Source organism: Eucyclogobius newberryi, unplaced genomic scaffold (assembly GCF_026437365.1).
Source record: "Eucyclogobius newberryi isolate DKJ021-1_F unplaced genomic scaffold, fEucNew1.0.hap1 SCAF_23, whole genome shotgun sequence".
NCBI classification, from domain to species: Eukaryota; Metazoa; Chordata; class Actinopteri; order Gobiiformes; family Gobiidae; genus Eucyclogobius; species Eucyclogobius newberryi.
The window spans coordinates 116,405-134,470 of NW_027315868.1; the positions used below are offsets into that span (position 1 = coordinate 116,405).

Here is an 18,066-nt window from a genome sequence, read left to right on the forward strand (position 1 = left end):
CGGGGACACACCCTCTCACTGAGACTACGTCACGGGGTGGGCGGGGACACACCCTCTCACTGAGACTACGTCACGGGGTGGGCGGGGACACACCCTCTCACTGAGACTACGTCACGGGGTGGGCGGGGACACACCCTCTCACTGAGACTACGTCACGGGGTGGGCGGGGACACACCCTCTCACTGAGACTACGTCACGGGGTGGCCGGGGACACACTTTTTATATATATATATATATTTATAACTATTATGTTATGGGTGCAACACTTATTATGATCCAATAGCATGAAATGGGATCTTTAAAGTCACATGACCAGTGCTGCCAAAGGCTCTTTCTTATTTTTAAAGTCTGTGTAAGTCCTGAGTCCGGCCTCGTTAGTCACACGTGTGCTGGAGCGTGCTGGTGGTGCTGGAGCGTGCTGGTGGTGCTGGAGCGTGGTGGTGGTGGTGCTGGAGCGTGCTGGTGGTGCTGCTGGAGCGTGCTGGTGGTGCTGGAGCGTGCTGGTGGTGCTGGAGCGTGCTGGAGCGTGCTGGTGGTGCTGGAGCATGGTGGTGGTGCTGGAGCGTGGTGGTGGTGCTGGAGCGTGCTGGTGGTGCTGGAGCGTGGTGGTGGTGCTGGAGCGTGCTGGTGGTGCTGGAGCGTGCTGGTGGTGCTGGAGCGTGGTGGTGGTGCTGGAGCGTGCTGGTGGTGCTGGAGCGTGCTGGTGGTGCTGGAGCGTGGTGGTGGTGCTGGAGCGTGCTGGTGGTGCTGGTGGTGCTGGAGCGTGGTGGTGGTGCTGGAGCGTGGTGCTGGAGCGTGCTGGTGGTGCTGGAGCGTGCTGGTGGTGCTGGAGCGTGCTGGAGCGTGCTGGTGGTGCTGGAGCATGGTGGTGGTGCTGGAGCGTGGTGGTGGTGCTGGAGCGTGCTGGTGGTGCTGGAGCGTGGTGGTGGTGCTGGAGCGTGCTGGTGGTGCTGGAGCGTGCTGGTGGTGCTGGAGCGTGGTGGTGGTGCTGGAGCGTGCTGGTGGTGCTGGAGCGTGCTGGTGGTGCTGGAGCGTGGTGGTGGTGCTGGAGCGTGGTGGTGGTGCTGGAGCGTGGTGCTGGAGCGTGCTGGTGGTGCTGGTGGTGCTGGAGCGTGGTGGTGGTGCTGGAGCGTGGTGCTGGAGCGTGCTGGTGGTGCTGGAGCGTGCTGGTGGTGCTGGAGCGTGCTGGAGCGTGCTGGTGGTGCTGGAGCATGGTGGTGGTGCTGGAGCGTGGTGGTGGTGCTGGAGCGTGCTGGTGGTGCTGGAGCGTGGTGGTGGTGCTGGAGCGTGCTGGTGGTGCTGGAGCGTGCTGGTGGTGCTGGAGCGTGGTGGTGGTGCTGGAGCGTGCTGGTGGTGCTGGAGCGTGCTGGTGGTGCTGGAGCGTGGTGGTGGTGCTGGAGCGTGGTGGTGGTGCTGGAGCGTGGTGCTGGAGCGTGCTGGTGGTGCTGGTGGTGCTGGAGCGTGGTGGTGGTGCTGGAGCGTGGTGCTGGAGCGTGCTGGTGGTGCTGGAGCGTGCTGGTGGTGCTGGAGCGTGCTGGAGCGTGCTGGTGGTGCTGGAGCATGGTGGTGGTGCTGGAGCGTGGTGGTGGTGCTGGAGCGTGCTGGTGGTGCTGGAGCGTGGTGGTGGTGCTGGAGCGTGCTGGTGGTGCTGGAGCGTGCTGGTGGTGCTGGAGCGTGGTGGTGGTGCTGGAGCGTGCTGGTGGTGCTGGAGCGTGCTGGTGGTGCTGGAGCGTGGTGGTGGTGCTGGAGCGTGGTGGTGGTGCTGGAGCGTGGTGCTGGAGCGTGCTGGTGGTGCTGGTGGTGCTGGAGCGTGGTGGTGGTGCTGGAGCGTGGTGCTGGAGCGTGCTGGAGCGTGGTGGTGGTGGTGCTGGAGCGTGCTGGTGGTGCTGGAGTGTGCTGGTGGTGCTGGAGCGTGGTGGTGGTGCTGGAGCGTGCTGGAGCGTGCTGGAGCGTGGTGGTGGTGCTGGAGCGTGGTGCTGGAGCGTGCTGGAGCGTGCTGGTGGTGCTGGAGCGTGCTGGTGGTGCTGGAGCGTGGTGGTGGTGCTGGAGCGTGCTGGTGGTGCTGGAGCGTGCTGGTGGTGCTGGAGCGTGGTGGTGGTGCTGGAGCGTGGTGGTGGTGCTGGAGCGTGGTGCTGGAGCGTGCTGGTGGTGCTGGTGGTGCTGGAGCGTGGTGGTGGTGCTGGAGCGTGGTGCTGGAGCGTGCTGGAGCGTGGTGGTGGTGGTGCTGGAGCGTGCTGGTGGTGCTGGAGTGTGCTGGTGGTGCTGGAGCGTGGTGGTGGTGCTGGAGCGTGCTGGAGCGTGCTGGAGCGTGGTGGTGGTGCTGGAGCGTGGTGCTGGAGCGTGCTGGAGCGTGCTGGTGGTGCTGGAGCGTGCTGGTGGTGGTGCTGGAGCGTGCTGGTGGTGCTGGAGTGTGCTGGTGGTGCTGGAGCGTGGTGGTGGTGCTGGAGCGTGCTGGAGCGTGCTGGAGCGTGGTGGTGGTGCTGGAGCGTGGTGCTGGAGCGTGCTGGAGCGTGCTGGTGGTGCTGGAGCGTGGTGCTGGAGCGTGGTGGTGGTGCTGGAGCGTGCTGCTGGAGCGTGCTGGAGCGTGGTGGTGGTGGTGCTGGAGCGTGCTGGTGGTGCTGGAGCGTGCTGGTGGTGCTGGAGCGTGCTGGAGCGTGCTGGAGCGTGGTGGTGGTGCTGGAGCGTGCTGGAGCGTGCTGGAGCGTGGTGGTGGTGCTGGAGCGTGCTGGAGCGTGCTGGAGCGTGGTGGTGGTGCTGGAGCGTGGTGCTGGAGCGTGCTGGAGCGTGCTGGTGGTGCTGGAGCGTGCTGGTGGTGGTGCTGGAGCGTGCTGGTGGTGCTGGAGCGTGCTGGTGGTGGTGCTGGAGCGTGCTGGTGGTGCTGGAGCGTGCTGGAGCGTGGTGGTGGTGGTGCTGGAGCGTGCTGGTGGTGCTGGAGTGTGCTGGTGGTGCTGGAGCGTGGTGGTGGTGCTGGAGCGTGCTGGAGCGTGCTGGAGCGTGGTGGTGGTGCTGGAGCGTGGTGCTGGAGCGTGCTGGAGCGTGCTGGTGGTGCTGGAGCGTGCTGGTGGTGGTGCTGGAGCGTGCTGGTGGTGCTGGAGTGTGCTGGTGGTGCTGGAGCGTGGTGGTGGTGCTGGAGCGTGCTGGAGCGTGCTGGAGCGTGGTGGTGGTGCTGGAGCGTGGTGCTGGAGCGTGCTGGAGCGTGCTGGTGGTGCTGGAGCGTGGTGCTGGAGCGTGGTGGTGGTGCTGGAGCGTGCTGCTGGAGCGTGCTGGAGCGTGGTGGTGGTGGTGCTGGAGCGTGCTGGTGGTGCTGGAGCGTGCTGGTGGTGCTGGAGCGTGCTGGAGCGTGCTGGAGCGTGGTGGTGGTGCTGGAGCGTGCTGGAGCGTGCTGGAGCGTGGTGGTGGTGCTGGAGCGTGCTGGAGCGTGCTGGAGCGTGGTGGTGGTGCTGGAGCGTGGTGCTGGAGCGTGCTGGAGCGTGCTGGTGGTGCTGGAGCGTGCTGGTGGTGGTGCTGGAGCGTGCTGGTGGTGCTGGAGTGTGCTGGTGGTGCTGGAGCGTGGTGGTGGTGCTGGAGCGTGCTGGAGCGTGCTGGAGCGTGGTGGTGGTGCTGGAGCGTGGTGCTGGAGCGTGCTGGAGCGTGCTGGTGGTGCTGGAGCGTGGTGCTGGAGCGTGGTGGTGGTGCTGGAGCGTGCTGCTGGAGCGTGCTGGAGCGTGGTGGTGGTGGTGCTGGAGCGTGCTGGTGGTGCTGGAGCGTGGTGCTGGAGCGTGGTGGTGGTGCTGGAGCGTGCTGCTGGAGCGTGCTGGAGCGTGGTGGTGGTGGTGCTGGAGCGTGCTGGTGGTGCTGGAGCGTGCTGGTGGTGCTGGAGTGTGCTGGGACCTTCAGGTGTCTGAGTGTGCTCTGCTCCTCAGGTGAACTCTGTGAGCTGTGGTGGAGGTGGTGGAGGTCTGCCATGTGGGGGCGCTCTGCTCAGCATGACCCCTGCAGAGAGGCAGTGTGTGGAGACCCTGGTGGGGATGGGCTACTCATACGAGGGCGTTCTGCGAGCCATGCAGAGGCAGGGCCAGAACGTGGAGCAGGTGAGGCTCGAGCTCTACACTCTTTATTCTACTACAGTCTCATTCCACAAAGGAGGAACAAACAAACAAACAAACAAACAAACAAACAAACAAACAAACACCACCACCTCATCATCATGACAATGTGAAAGAATGTTGTTTGAATTCTTTGCAAATGTATTAAAGATTAAAATTAAAAGCCCTGACACTCTGAGCTCAGCTTCATGCTTTTCCCTCTGAACGTTCTTGAGATGTTTCGACAGTCTGACCTGTCCACCTGAGGTCACTTCAGTTGGACATGATTTGACTGAGCCTGGGCCTTAAGAACCTGATGGTCACTCTGACACATGTCCAGTGTCTCTGTGGAGAGAGGAGAACCTGAGGCTCTGGAGCTCAGACTAGAGCCAAGGTTCATCTCCAACAAGACAACGACCCTCAGCTCAGAGCCAGGAGAACAAAGGAGCTGCTACAGGAGAACAAAGGAGCTGCTACAGGAGAACAAAGGAGCTGCTACAGGAGAACAAAGGAGCTGCTACAGGAGAACAAAGGAGCTGCTACAGGAGAACAAAGGAGCTGCTACAGGAGAACAAAGGAGCTGCTACAGGAGAACAAAGGAGCTGCTACAGGAGAACTCTGTAAACCTGGTTCACCTGATCCCCGCGTACAGACGGAGGCTGAAGCTCTGCAAACTTGTAGTGAGGACTTCTAAGACGTGGACCAACAAGGCAGTGGAGGAGCTACACAGACACTGTGATGTCATACATTCTGTGAGGACAGCATGATACCATCACACACCAACGTGACCTTCAACAATAACAAACCCTGATTCATACCCAAACTTCTAAAACTTCTCCTTCTACTGAAGATTTGACCCCGCCCTCCCCGACTGTGGCCACCTCTGCCATCCCAACCCCCCCCTCCCCGACTGTGGCCACCTCTGCCATCCCAACCCCCCCCCCCCACTGTGGCCACCTCTGCCATCCCAACCCCCCCCTCCCCCACTGTGGCCACCTCTGCCATCCCAACCCCCCCTCCCCCACTGTGGCCACCCCTGCCATCTAAACTCCTCCTCCCCCACTGTGGCCACCTCTGCCATCCCAACCCCCCCCTCCCCGACTGTGGCCACCTCTGCCATCCCAACCCCCCCCTCCCCGACTGTGGCCACCTCTGCCATCCCAACCCCGCCCTCCCCGACTGTGGCCACCTCTGCCATCCCAACCCCCCCCCCCCACTGTGGCCACCTCTGCCATCCCAACCCCCCCCCTCCCCCACTGTGGCCACCTCTGCCATCCCAACCCCCCCTCCCCCACTGTGGCCACCCCTGCCATCTAAACTCCTCCTCCCCCACTGTGGCCACCTCTGCCATCCCTACCCCGCCCTCCCCCACTGTGGCCACCTCTGCCATCCCAACCCCCCCTCCCCCACTGTGGCCACCCCTGCCATCTAAACTCCTCCTCCCCCACTGTGGCCACCTCTGCCATCCCAACCCCCCCCTCCCCGACTGTGGCCACCTCTGCCATCCCAACCCCCCCCTCCCCGACTGTGGCCACCTCTGCCATCCCAACCCCGCCCTCCCCGACTGTGGCCACCTCTGCCATCCCAACCCCCCCCCCCCACTGTGGCCACCTCTGCCATCCCATTCCCCCCCCTCCCCCACTGTGGCCACCTCTGCCATCCCAACCCCCCTCCCCCACTGTGGCCACCTCTGCCATCCCAACCCCCCCTCCCCCACTGTGGCCACCCCTGCCATCTAAACTCCTCCTCCCCCACTGTGGCCACCTCTGCCATCCCTACCCCGCCCTCCCCCACTGTGGCCACCTCTGCCATCCCAACCCCGCCCCCCCACGCGCCCCAACACTGTCACCGTAACCATCATTTAATCACTCACTGTTCACTTTTCTTTATTTTTTTCTAGATTACTGTTATTTTATCCCATCGCAGATTTAAATGGTTTCTCTTTTGATTTATTCATTGTTCATTGTTTTATGTTGCACTGAATCACCAAAACAAGTTCTTTTGTTTGTGAATTCTGTTCATTGACGATGGAAATAAACCTTTTCTGATTGTGATTGTGGAGAGATCTGAACATGTCTGAACCAACGCTGAACAAAGTCATTCTGCAGAAGAACGAGAGGAAGTGTCCTATAAAGGAGTGTGACCTTCATGAGGCTGAGATTAGAACCAGAGGAGCAAAGACTCAACACTGGTGAACACTGGCGAACACTGGTGGACACTGGTGAACACTGGTGAACACTGGTGAACACTGGTGAACACTGGTGAACACTGAACACTGGTGAACACTGAACACTGGTGAACACTGGTGAACACTGGTGAACACTGGTGAACACTGAACACTGGTGAACACTGAACACTGGTGAACACTGGTGAACACTGGTGAACACTGAACACTGGTGAACACTGAACACTGGTGAACACTGGTGAACACTGGTGAACACTGGTGAACACTGGTGAACACTGAACACTGGTGAACACTGGTGAACACTGGTGGACACTGGTGAACACTGGTGGACACTGGTGAACACTGGTGAACACTGGTGAACACTGGTGAACACTGGTGGACACTGGTGAACACTGGTGGACACTGGTGGACACTGGTGAACACTGGTGAACACTGGTGGACACTGGTGGACACTGGTGGACACTGGTGAACACTGGTGGACACTGGTGAACACTGGTGAACACTGGTGAACACTGGTGAACGCTGGTGGACGCTGGTGGACACTGGTGGACACTGGTGAACACTGGTGAACACTGGTGGACGCTACTTTTGGACGCTTCTTATGAACACTACTTATGAACACTACTTATGGACACTACTTATGGACACTACTTATGGACACTACTTATGGACGCTTCTTATGAACACTACTTATGGACACTACTTATGGACACTACTTATGGACACTACTTATGGACACTACTTATGGACACTACTTATGGACACTACTTATGGACACTACTTATGGACACTACTTATGGGCACTACTTATGGACACTACTTATGGACACTACTTATGAACACTAATACTTATTGAAATGAGTATGTAACATGCCTAATGCTGTGCAGACTTTGTTGCCGCTGGAGCTGAGCGTCAGATATAACTGTGTCTCTGCAGGTGCTGGATTACCTGTTCGTCCACAGTCGTCTGTGCGATCGAGGCTTTGATTCCTCGGCTGTGGAGGAGTGTCTGGAGATGTACCAGTGCTCAGAGGAGAAGGTACCACACTGCAGACCTTAATGCACCCAGAACATGCACACTAACCCTGCTGTAGGTCCTTCTGAGTCCATAACCCTGCTGTAGGTTCTTCTGAGTCCATAACCCTGCTGTAGGTCCTTCTGAGTCCATAACCCTGCTGTAGGTTCTTCTGAGTCCATAACCCTGCTGTAGGTCCTTCTGAGTCCATAACCCTGCTGTAGGTCCTTCTGAGTCCATAACCCTGCTGTAGGTCCTTCTGAGTCCATAACCCTGCTGTAGGTCCTTCTGAGTCCATAACCCTGCTGTAGGTCCTTCTGAGTCCATAACCCTGCTGTAGGTCCCTCTGAGTCCATAACCCTGCTGTAGGTCCTTCTGAGTCCATAACCGTGCTCTTGGTCCTTCTGAGTCCATAACCCTGCTGTAGGTTCTTCTGAGTCCATAACCCTGCTGTAGGTCCTTCTGAGTCCATAACCCTGCTGTAGGTCCTTCTGAGTCCATAACCCTGCTGTAGGTCCTTCTGAGTCCATAACCCTGCTGTAGGTCCTTCTGAGTCCATAACCCTGCTGTAGGTCCCTCTGAGTCCATAACCCTGCTGTAGGTCCTTCCGAGTCCATAACCCTGCTGTAGGTCCTTCCGAGTCCATAACCCTGCTGTAGGTCCTTCCGAGTCCATAACCCTGCTGTAGGTCCTTCTGAGTCCATAACCCTGCTGTAGGTCCCTCTGAGTCCATAACCCTGCTGTAGGTCCTTCCGAGTCCATAACCCTGCTGTAGGTCCTTCTGAGTCCATAACTGTAGGTCCTTCTGAGTCCATAACCCTGCTGTAGGTCCCTCTGAGTCCATAACCCTGCTGTAGGTCCTTCTGAGTCCATAACCCTGCTGTAGGTCCTTCTGAGTCCATAACCCTGCTGTAGGTCCTTCTGAGTCCATAACCCTGCTGTAGGTCCCTCTGAGTCCATAACCCTGCTGTAGGTCCTTCTGAGACCATAACCCTGCTGTAGGTCCTTCTGAGTCCATAACCCTGCTGTAGGTCCTTCTGAGTCCATAACCCTGCTGTAGGTCCCTCTGAGTCCATAACCCTGCTGTAGGTCCTTCTGAGTCCATAACCCTGCTGTAGGTCCTTCTGAGTCCATAACTGTAGGTCCTTCTGAGTCCATAACCCTGCTGTAGGTCCTTCTGAGTCCATAACCCTGCTGTAGGTCCTTCTGAGTCCAGACCAGGACCCTGAGACCTGAGACTCTGAAGCAGTCTACAGTGAGGAGGTCATAAAGTATGTCCTCCACTCTCACGGTGGAAATGCATCTATGTTCTTCTAAGTGGGAGAACGTTCTGGCTGTAGCTCTACATTTTATATCAGCTGGATGTTTTAACAGAGTGTGAGGACGTGTGCTTGGATGAGAGTTGTCGGTCGATAATAGTGTCCTTCCACTACTTATGAACAATTATGAACACTACTTATGAACACTACTTATGAACACTACTTATGGACACTACTTATGGACACTACTTATGAACACCACTCATGAACACCACTCATGAACACTACTTATGAACACTACTTATGAACACTACTTATGAACAATTATGAACACTACTTATGAACACTACTTATGAACACTACTTATGAACACCACTTATGAACACTACTTATGGACACTACTTATGAACAATTATGAACACTACTTATGAACACTACTTATGAACACTACTTATGAACACCACTTATGAACACTACTTATGGACACTACTTATGAACACTACTTATGAACACTACTTATGAACACTACTTATGAACACCACTTATGAACACTACTTATGGACACTACTTATGAACAATTATGAACACTACTTATGAACACTACTTATGAACACTACTTATGAACACCACTTATGAACACTACTTATGGACACTACTTATGAACACTACTTATGAACACTACTTATGAACACTACTTATGAACACCACTTATGAACACTACTTATGGACACTACTTATGAACAATTATGAACACTACTTATGGACACTACTTATGAACACTACTTATGAACACTACTTATGGACACTACTTATGAACAATTATGAACACTACTTATGAACACTACTTATGAACACTACTTATGAACACTACTTATGAACACCACTTATGAACACTACTTATGAACACCACTCATGAACACCACTCATGAACACTACTTATGAACACTACTTATGAACACTACTTATGAACACCACTTATGAACACTACTTATGAACACTACTTATGAACACCACTTATGAACACTACTTATGAACACTACTCATGAACACCACTCATGAACACCACTCATGAACACCACTCATGAACACCACTCATGAACACCACTTATGAACACTACTTATGAACACTACTTATGAACACTACTTATGAACACTACTTATGAACACTACTTATGAACACCACTCATGAACACTACTTATGGACACTACTTATGAACACTACTTATGAACACTACTTATGAACACTACTTATGAACACCACTTATGAACACTACTTATGAACACTACTTATGAACACCACTTATGAACACCACTCATGAACACCACTCATGAACACCACTCATGAACACTACTCATGAACACTACTCATGAACACCACTCATGAACACTACTTATGAACACCACTCATGAACACCACTCATGAACACCACTCATGAACACTACTCATGAACACTACTCATGAACACCACTCATGAACACTACTTATGAACACCACTTATGAACACTACATATGAACACTACTTATGAACACTACTTATGAACACCACTTATGAACACTACTTATGGACACTACTTATGAACAATTATGAACACTACTTATGAACACTACTTATGGACACTACTTATGAACACTACTTATGAACACCACTTATGAACACTACTTATGAACACCACTCATGAACACCACTCATGAACACTACTTATGAACACTACTTATGAACACTACTTATGAACACTACTTATGAACACCACTTATGAACACCACTTATGAACACTACTCATGAACACCACTCATGAACACCACTCATGAACACCACTCATGAACACCACTCATGAACACTACTCATGAACACCACTCATGAACACTACTTATGAACACTACTTATGAACACTACTTATGAACACTACTTAGGAACACTACTTATGAACACCACTTATGAACACTACTTATGAACACTACTTATGAACACCACTCATGAACACCACTCATGAACACCACTCATGAACACCACTCATGAACACCACTCATGAACACCACTCATGAACACTACTTATGAACACTAGTTATGACGTGTGCTTGGAGAGTTGTGGGTTGATAATCGTGTCCTTCCTCAGGCGCTGCAGTTCCTCCAGCTCATGTCCAGGTTCGGGGAGATGGGATTCGAGCGCGACGCCATAAAGGAGGTCCTCCTGTTCCACAACAACGACCAGGACAAGGCGCTGGAGGAGCTGATGTCCCGAGCGGCGGCCAGCTGAGCGGGGCCGGGTCTCTCCTCTCTCCTGCTCCAGAACACACGCTTCTACTGACTTTGTGCCTCCACGCAGCAGCAGCAGAGGAGCCCAGGAGAGCGCGTCTGCAAGAGCGGGTTTGTGAAAGCCAAAGACCAGAGGGAGTCGTGCGGAGAGCGTTTAAAGCGACCCCATTTCCCCTTTCACAGCACGAGACGGTTTGAGTTTTGGGGGAAACGCAGAAGGTTTTGGGATAAAGACTGATTTGGAGATTCGTGATGGAGCGACGCGAGCTGCTCTCTCTCGGTTCGTCCGTAGGGGGCAGTGCTGGGTCTCAGGAGGTTCTGGACCCGGTCTGACTCACCAAGTGCCCTCGCTGCCCCGCTGTGTTCTGCTCGCGACGCTCGTTTACTGTTCAGCACTTTTGTTTCAGACGTTTAAGTTGTGATTTTTGAGTCTTTCCATAAAATGTTTTATCAGAACCGAGGCTCCGCACTGGAATCACGGTCTCCCCAGAACGACACGCTATGACGATGACACGCTATGACGACACGCTATGACGATGACACGCTATGACGATGACACGCTATGACGATGACACGCTATGACGACACGCTATGACGATGACACGCTATGACGATGACACGCTATGACGATGACACGCTATGACGACACGCTATGACGATGACACGCTATGACGATGACACGCTATGACGATGACACGCTATGACGATGACACGCTATGACGATGACACGCTATGACGACACGCTATGGCGACACGCTATGGCGATGACAAGCTATGACGACACGCTATGGCGATGACACGCTATGGCGATGACAAGCTATGACGACGACACGCTATGGCGATGACACGCTATGGCGACACGCTATGACGATGACACGCTATGACGATGACACGCTATGGCGATGAAACGCTATGACGATGACACGCTATGGCGATGACACGCTATGACCATGACACGCTATGACGATGACATGCTATGACGATGACACGCTAGAACGACACGCTATGACGATGACACGCTATGACGACACGCTATGACGATGACAAGCTATGACGACGACACGCTATGGCGATGACACGCTATGACGATGACACGCTATGACGATGACACGCTATGACGATGACACGCTATGACGATGACACGCTATGGCGATGACACGCTATGACGATGACACGCTATGACGATGACGCACTATGGCGATGACACGCTAGGACGACACGCTATGACGATGACACGCTATGACGATGACACGCTATGACGATGACACGCTATGAAGATGACACGCTATGGCGATGACACGCTATGACGATGACACGCTATGACGATGACACGCTAGGACGACACGCTATGACGATGACACGCTATGACGATGACACGCTATGACGATGACGCACTATGGCGATGACACGCTAGGACGACACGCTATGACGATGACACGCTATGGCGATGACACGCTAGGACGACACGCTATGACGATGACACGCTATGACGATGACACGCTATGACAATGACACGCTATGACGACACGCTATGACGACGACACGCTATGACGATGACACGCTATGACGACACGCTATGACGACACGCTATGACGATGACATGCTATGACGATGACACGCTATGACGATGACACGCTATGACGATGACACGCTATGACGACGACACGCTATGACGATGACACGCTATGACGACACGCTATGACGACGACACGCTATGACGACGACACGCTATGACGACACGCTATGACGATGACACGCTATGACGATGACACGCTATGACGACGACACGCTATGACGATGACACGCTATGACGATGACACGCTAGGACGACACGCTATGACGATGACACGCTATGGCGATGACACGCTAGGACGACACGCTATGACGATGACACGCTATGACGACGACACGCTATGACGACGACACGCTATGACGACGACACGCTATGACGACACGCTATGACGATGACACGCTATGACGATGACACGCTATGACGATGACACGCTATGACGATGACACGCTATGACGATGACACGCTATGACGACACGCTAGAACGACACGCTATGACGATGACACGCTATGACGATGACACGCTATGACGATGACACGCTATGACGATGACACGCTATGACAATGACACGCTATGACGACACGCTATGACGACGACACGCTATGACGATGACACGCTATGACGACACGCTAGAACGACACGCTATGACGATGACACGCTATGACGATGACACGCTATGACAATGACACGCTATGACGACACGCTATGACGACGACACGCTATGACGATGACACGCTATGACGACACGCTAGAACGACACGCTATGACGATGACACGCTATGACGATGACACGCTATGACGACGACACGCTATGACGATGACACGCTATGACGACACGCTAGAACGACACGCTATGACGATGACACGCTATGACGATGACACGCTATGACGATGACACGCTATGACGATGACACGCTATGACGACACGCTAGAACAACACGCTATGACGATGACACGCTATGACGATGACACGCTATGACGATGACACGCTATGACGATGACACGCTATGACGATGACACGCTATGACGACAACGCACTAGGACGACTTTCTAGAACGACGACACGAACCATGTCCAAAAAGAATAAACCATTTCAGATTTTCCTCAATAACACTCTTCATTCATAAGTGTTCTCTCTCTGAAGCTTCAGTCAAAGATTTACACCTTTATTTGGTTCAAAATGTGTTTAAAAAGTCAACACTGAAATAATAAGTGTAAAATGATCTTCTCTGATCACTTTCTCATGTCTCTGATTGTTCTCCACCTCAGCTTTATCCAGACAAAATGAGACCACTGTGCGCCGTCTGCATCGAATATTAAAGTGTGACCCGGAAGCGGTCGCTGCGCTCTGATTGGCTGCGCTCTGATTGGCTGAGCAGGAGTTAGAGCGGTCGCAGCGCTCTGATTGGCTGCGCTCTGATTGGCTGAGCAGGAGTAAGAGCGGTCGCAGCGCTCTGATTGGCTGAGCAGGAGTAAGAGCGGTCGCAGCGCTCTGATTGGCCGAGCTTAAACACATTTCTCAGATTCTGCCGCTTTAACCCGAGTTTCCTCAATAATCTCACATTTGTATCAAGTGAAGGTCGATGTTGTGACTGAAGTTGAGTTTGAACTTTGACCTTTAAAACGAGCGCAGCGAGTTATTGAGGCATTTGGTTGTCTATGAAATCAGCTTTACCCAAAGTAAAGAAATTACGTTGTGAAACAAAACATAATTTATTGTAAGAATCATTAGTAGTTTTTGCTCGTCTGGGGCGACCGTGAACACACGACAGAATGACACGTTTCTTCAATAATTTAATAAACGTCCTCTTTCTAACAAAGCACAAGGTCATGTTTATTTAAGATGTTTGAAAGAATCTGAGTGTGAAACATGAGGCCCGAACATGAGGCCTAAACATGAGGCCCGAACATGAGGCCTGAACATGAGGCCCGAACATGAGGCCTGAACATGAGGCCCGAACATGAGGCCCAAACATGAGGCCCGAACATGAGGCCCGAACATGAGGCCTGAACATGAGGCCCGAACATGAGGCCTGAACATGAGGCCCGAACATGAGGCCTAAACATGAGGCCCGAACATGAGGCCTGAACATGAGGCCCGAACATGAGGCCTGAACATGAGGCCCGAACATGAGGCCCAAACATGAGGCCCGAACATGAGGCCTAAACATGAGGCCCGAACATGAGGCCCGAACATGAGGCCTGAACATGAGGCCCGAACATGAGGCCTGAACATGAGGCCCGAACATGAGGCCTGAACATGAGGCCCGAACATGAGGCCTGAACATGAGGCCCGAACATGAGGCCCAAACATGAGGCCCGAACATGAGGCCTAAACATGAGGCCTAAACATGAGGCCCGAACATGAGGCCTGAACATGAGGCCCGAACATGAGGCCCAAACATGAGGCCCGAACATGAGGCCTAAACATGAGGCCCGAACATGAGGCCCGAACATGAGGCCCAAACATGAGGCCCGAACATGAGGCCTAAACATGAGGCCCGAACATGAGGCCTGAACATGAGGCCCGAACATGAGGCCTGAACATGAGGCCCGAACATGAGGCCTAAACATGAGGCCCGAACATGAGGCCTAAACATGAGGCCCGAACATGAGGCCTAAACACGAGGCCTAAACACGAGGCCTAAACATGAGGCCTAAACATGAGGCCTGAACACGAGGCCCGAACATGAGGCCTAAACATGAGGCCCGAACATGAGGCCTAAACACGAGGCCTAAACACGAGGCCTGAACACGAGGCCCGAACATGAGGCCTAAACATGAGGCCTGAACACGAGGCCTAAACACGAGGCCTAAACATGAGGCCTGAACACGAGGCCCGAACATGAGGCCTAAACATGAGGCCCGAACATGAGGCCCGAACATGAGGCCCAAACATGAGGCCCGAACATGAGGCCTAAACATGAGGCCCAAACATGAGGCCCGAACATGAGGCCTAAACATGAGGCCTAAACATGAGGCCCGAACATGAGGCCTAAACATGAGGCCCGAACATGAGGCCTGAACATGAGGCCCGAACATGAGGCCTGAACATGAGGCCCGAACATGAGGCCTGAACATGAGGCCCGAACATGAGGCCTAAACATGAGGCCCGAACATGAGGCCTAAACACGAGGCCTAAACACGAGGCCTAAACATGAGGCCTGAACACGAGGCCCGAACATGAGGCCTAAACATGAGGCCTGAACACGAGGCCTAAACACGAGGCCCGAACATGAGGCCTAAACATGAGGCCTGAACACGAGGCCTAAACATGAGGCCCGAACATGAGGCCTAAACATGAGGCCTAAACATGAGGCCCAAACATGAGGCCTGAACACGAGGCCCGAACATGAGGCCTAAACATGAGGCCCGAACATGAGGCCTGAACATGAGGCCCGAACATGAGGCCCGAACATGAGGCCTAAACACGGGGCCTAAACATGAGGCCTAAACATGAGGCCCGAACATGAGGCCTAAACATGAGGCCCAAACACGAGGCCTAAACATGAGGCCCGAACATGAGGCCCGAACATGAGGCCTAAACACGAGGCCCGAACATGAGGCCTAAACACGAGGTCTGAACATGAGGCCTAAACATGAGGCCCGAACATGAGGCCTAAACACGAGGCCTAAACACGAGGTCTGAACATGAGGCCTAAACACGAGGCCTAAACACGAGGTCTGAACATGAGGCCTAAACACGAGGTCTGAACACGAGGCCTAAACATGAGGCCCGAACGTGAGGCCTAAACACGAGGTCTGAACATGAGGCCTGAACACGAGGCCCGAACGTGAGGCCTAAACACGAGGTCTGAACATGAGGCCTAAACACGAGGTCTGAACATGAGGCCTGAACACGAGGCCTAAACACGAGGTCTGAACATGAGGCCTAAACACGAGGTCTGAACATGAGGCCTGAACACGAGACCTAAACACGAGGTCTGAACATGAGGCCTAAACACGAGGCCCGAACACGAGGCCTAAACACGAGGCCCGAACACGAGGTCTGAACATGAGGCCTAAACACGTGGTCTGAACATGAGGCCTAAACATGAGGCCTAAACACGAGGTCTGAACATGAGGCCTAAACACGAGGCCCGAACATGAGGCCTAAACACGAGGCCCGAACATGAGGCCTGAACACGAGGTCTGAACATGAGGCCTAAACATGAGGCCCGAACGTGAGGCCTAAACACGAGGTCTGAACATGAGGCCTAAACACGAGGCCCGAACATGAGGCCTAAACACGAGGCCCGAACATGAGGCCTGAACACGAGGTCTGAACATGAGGCCTAAACACGAGGCCCGAACATGAGGCCTAAACACGAGGTCTGAACACGAGGCCTAAACATGAGGCCCGAACGTGAGGCCTAAACACGAGGTCTGAACATGAGGCCTAAACACGAGGTTTGAACATGAGGCCTAAACATGAGGCCTAAACACGAGGTCTGAACATGAGGCCTAAACACGAGGTTTGAACATGAGGCCTAAACATGAGGCCTAAACACGAGGTCTGAACATGAGGCCTAAACATGAGGCCTAAACACGAGGTCTGAACATGAGGCCTAAACATGAGGCCTAAACACGAGGTCTGAACATGAGGCCTAGACCGGGCCTCTCCTGCCTGCAGAGGTTGCCAGATCCCAGCAGAGGTTGCCAGATCCCAGCAGAGGTTGCCAGATCCCAGCAGAGGTTGCCAGATCCCAGCAGAGGTTGCCAGATCCCAGCAGAGGTTGCCAGATCCCAGCGTTCTCTGTGACTGAAACTGATGTAAGTTTTGATGAAACGGCTGCAAAGTAAAAGGAGCTGGTTCTGACAGAAGAGGAGACGTTCTTCTGTTATTTTGTCTCTTTTTACAGGTGTTTTGTCCGTCCAAAAGAACCAGCAGCACAAACAAAAGACTCCATAGAATCCACTGTAAAGCCCAGAAACGTTGAATAATGAGCCGTGGTGTTTATTTCAGTCTCAATAGGTTTTATTTGTGTTCATTTGCTCAGCCGTCGTTGAGAAGTCGAGATGTAAGGAATCAATTGAATGTTTGTTTACCTAATCAGAAAAACAGAATTTGCTTTGACGACATTAAACCAAACGACAGTGAATCCTTAGAACATAAACTATGATAAAATACATGCGTTCAAAAAATAAAGTGCTAAATAGAAATGGACTGAATATAAATAAGCACATTTCATCAACCAAAACAATAAAGCTCTAGTTTTATCCTCTTATAAAGCGATAAAACTAGTCAAATCAAATTATAGCGAATGTATCAATAAATAAAAAGTTAAACCATTAAAATGAATAAAATGATATAAATGCCTGAAAGTCTTTTTTGTTCAGCTTTAAGGGTTTTTGATGTTTTGTGACAATTAAATTAGATTTATTTTTAATAAAGCACCCAAAACCTTCATGAATCAATTTAGAATATAGAATAAAAAGCATTCAGAGTTATAAAGCCGTTTACAGACACGTAATAAAGGTGTTTTCACTTAGAGATGAAGGGGGAAAGAATTAAAACATTTTGCTGGGAGTATTGTCCAAAGATTTTGTATAATTAATTAGTTTAATAATTAATCATTTGAATCGTTTTTTTTAGCTTTGTGTACGTGGAATTTGACAAAAGGATTTAGATTTTTAACTTTTTGTTTTATTTTCCGACGTTTTGACATTCGTGACGTCAGCACGTTAGCGCGCACGCTCTTGTTGTTGTTGACGTT

General features: G+C 52.8%; 1 protein-coding gene across 1 annotated transcript in view; it reads left to right on the forward strand.

The window, feature by feature from the left end:
• LOC140372448 (ubiquitin-associated protein 1-like) overlaps positions 1-14,169 on the forward strand; it is a 32,054-nt gene extending 17,885 nt beyond the window's left edge. Inside the window, exons 5-7 of the mRNA XM_072459547.1 lie at positions 3,903-4,070; positions 7,187-7,288; positions 10,639-14,169. Coding sequence (XP_072315648.1) covers positions 3,903-4,070; positions 7,187-7,288; positions 10,639-10,779 — 411 coding nt within the window. The 3' untranslated portion in view covers positions 10,780-14,169. The remainder of the gene's footprint in view (positions 1-3,902; positions 4,071-7,186; positions 7,289-10,638) is intronic.
• The last annotated feature ends 3,897 nt before the right edge of the window (positions 14,170-18,066 follow it).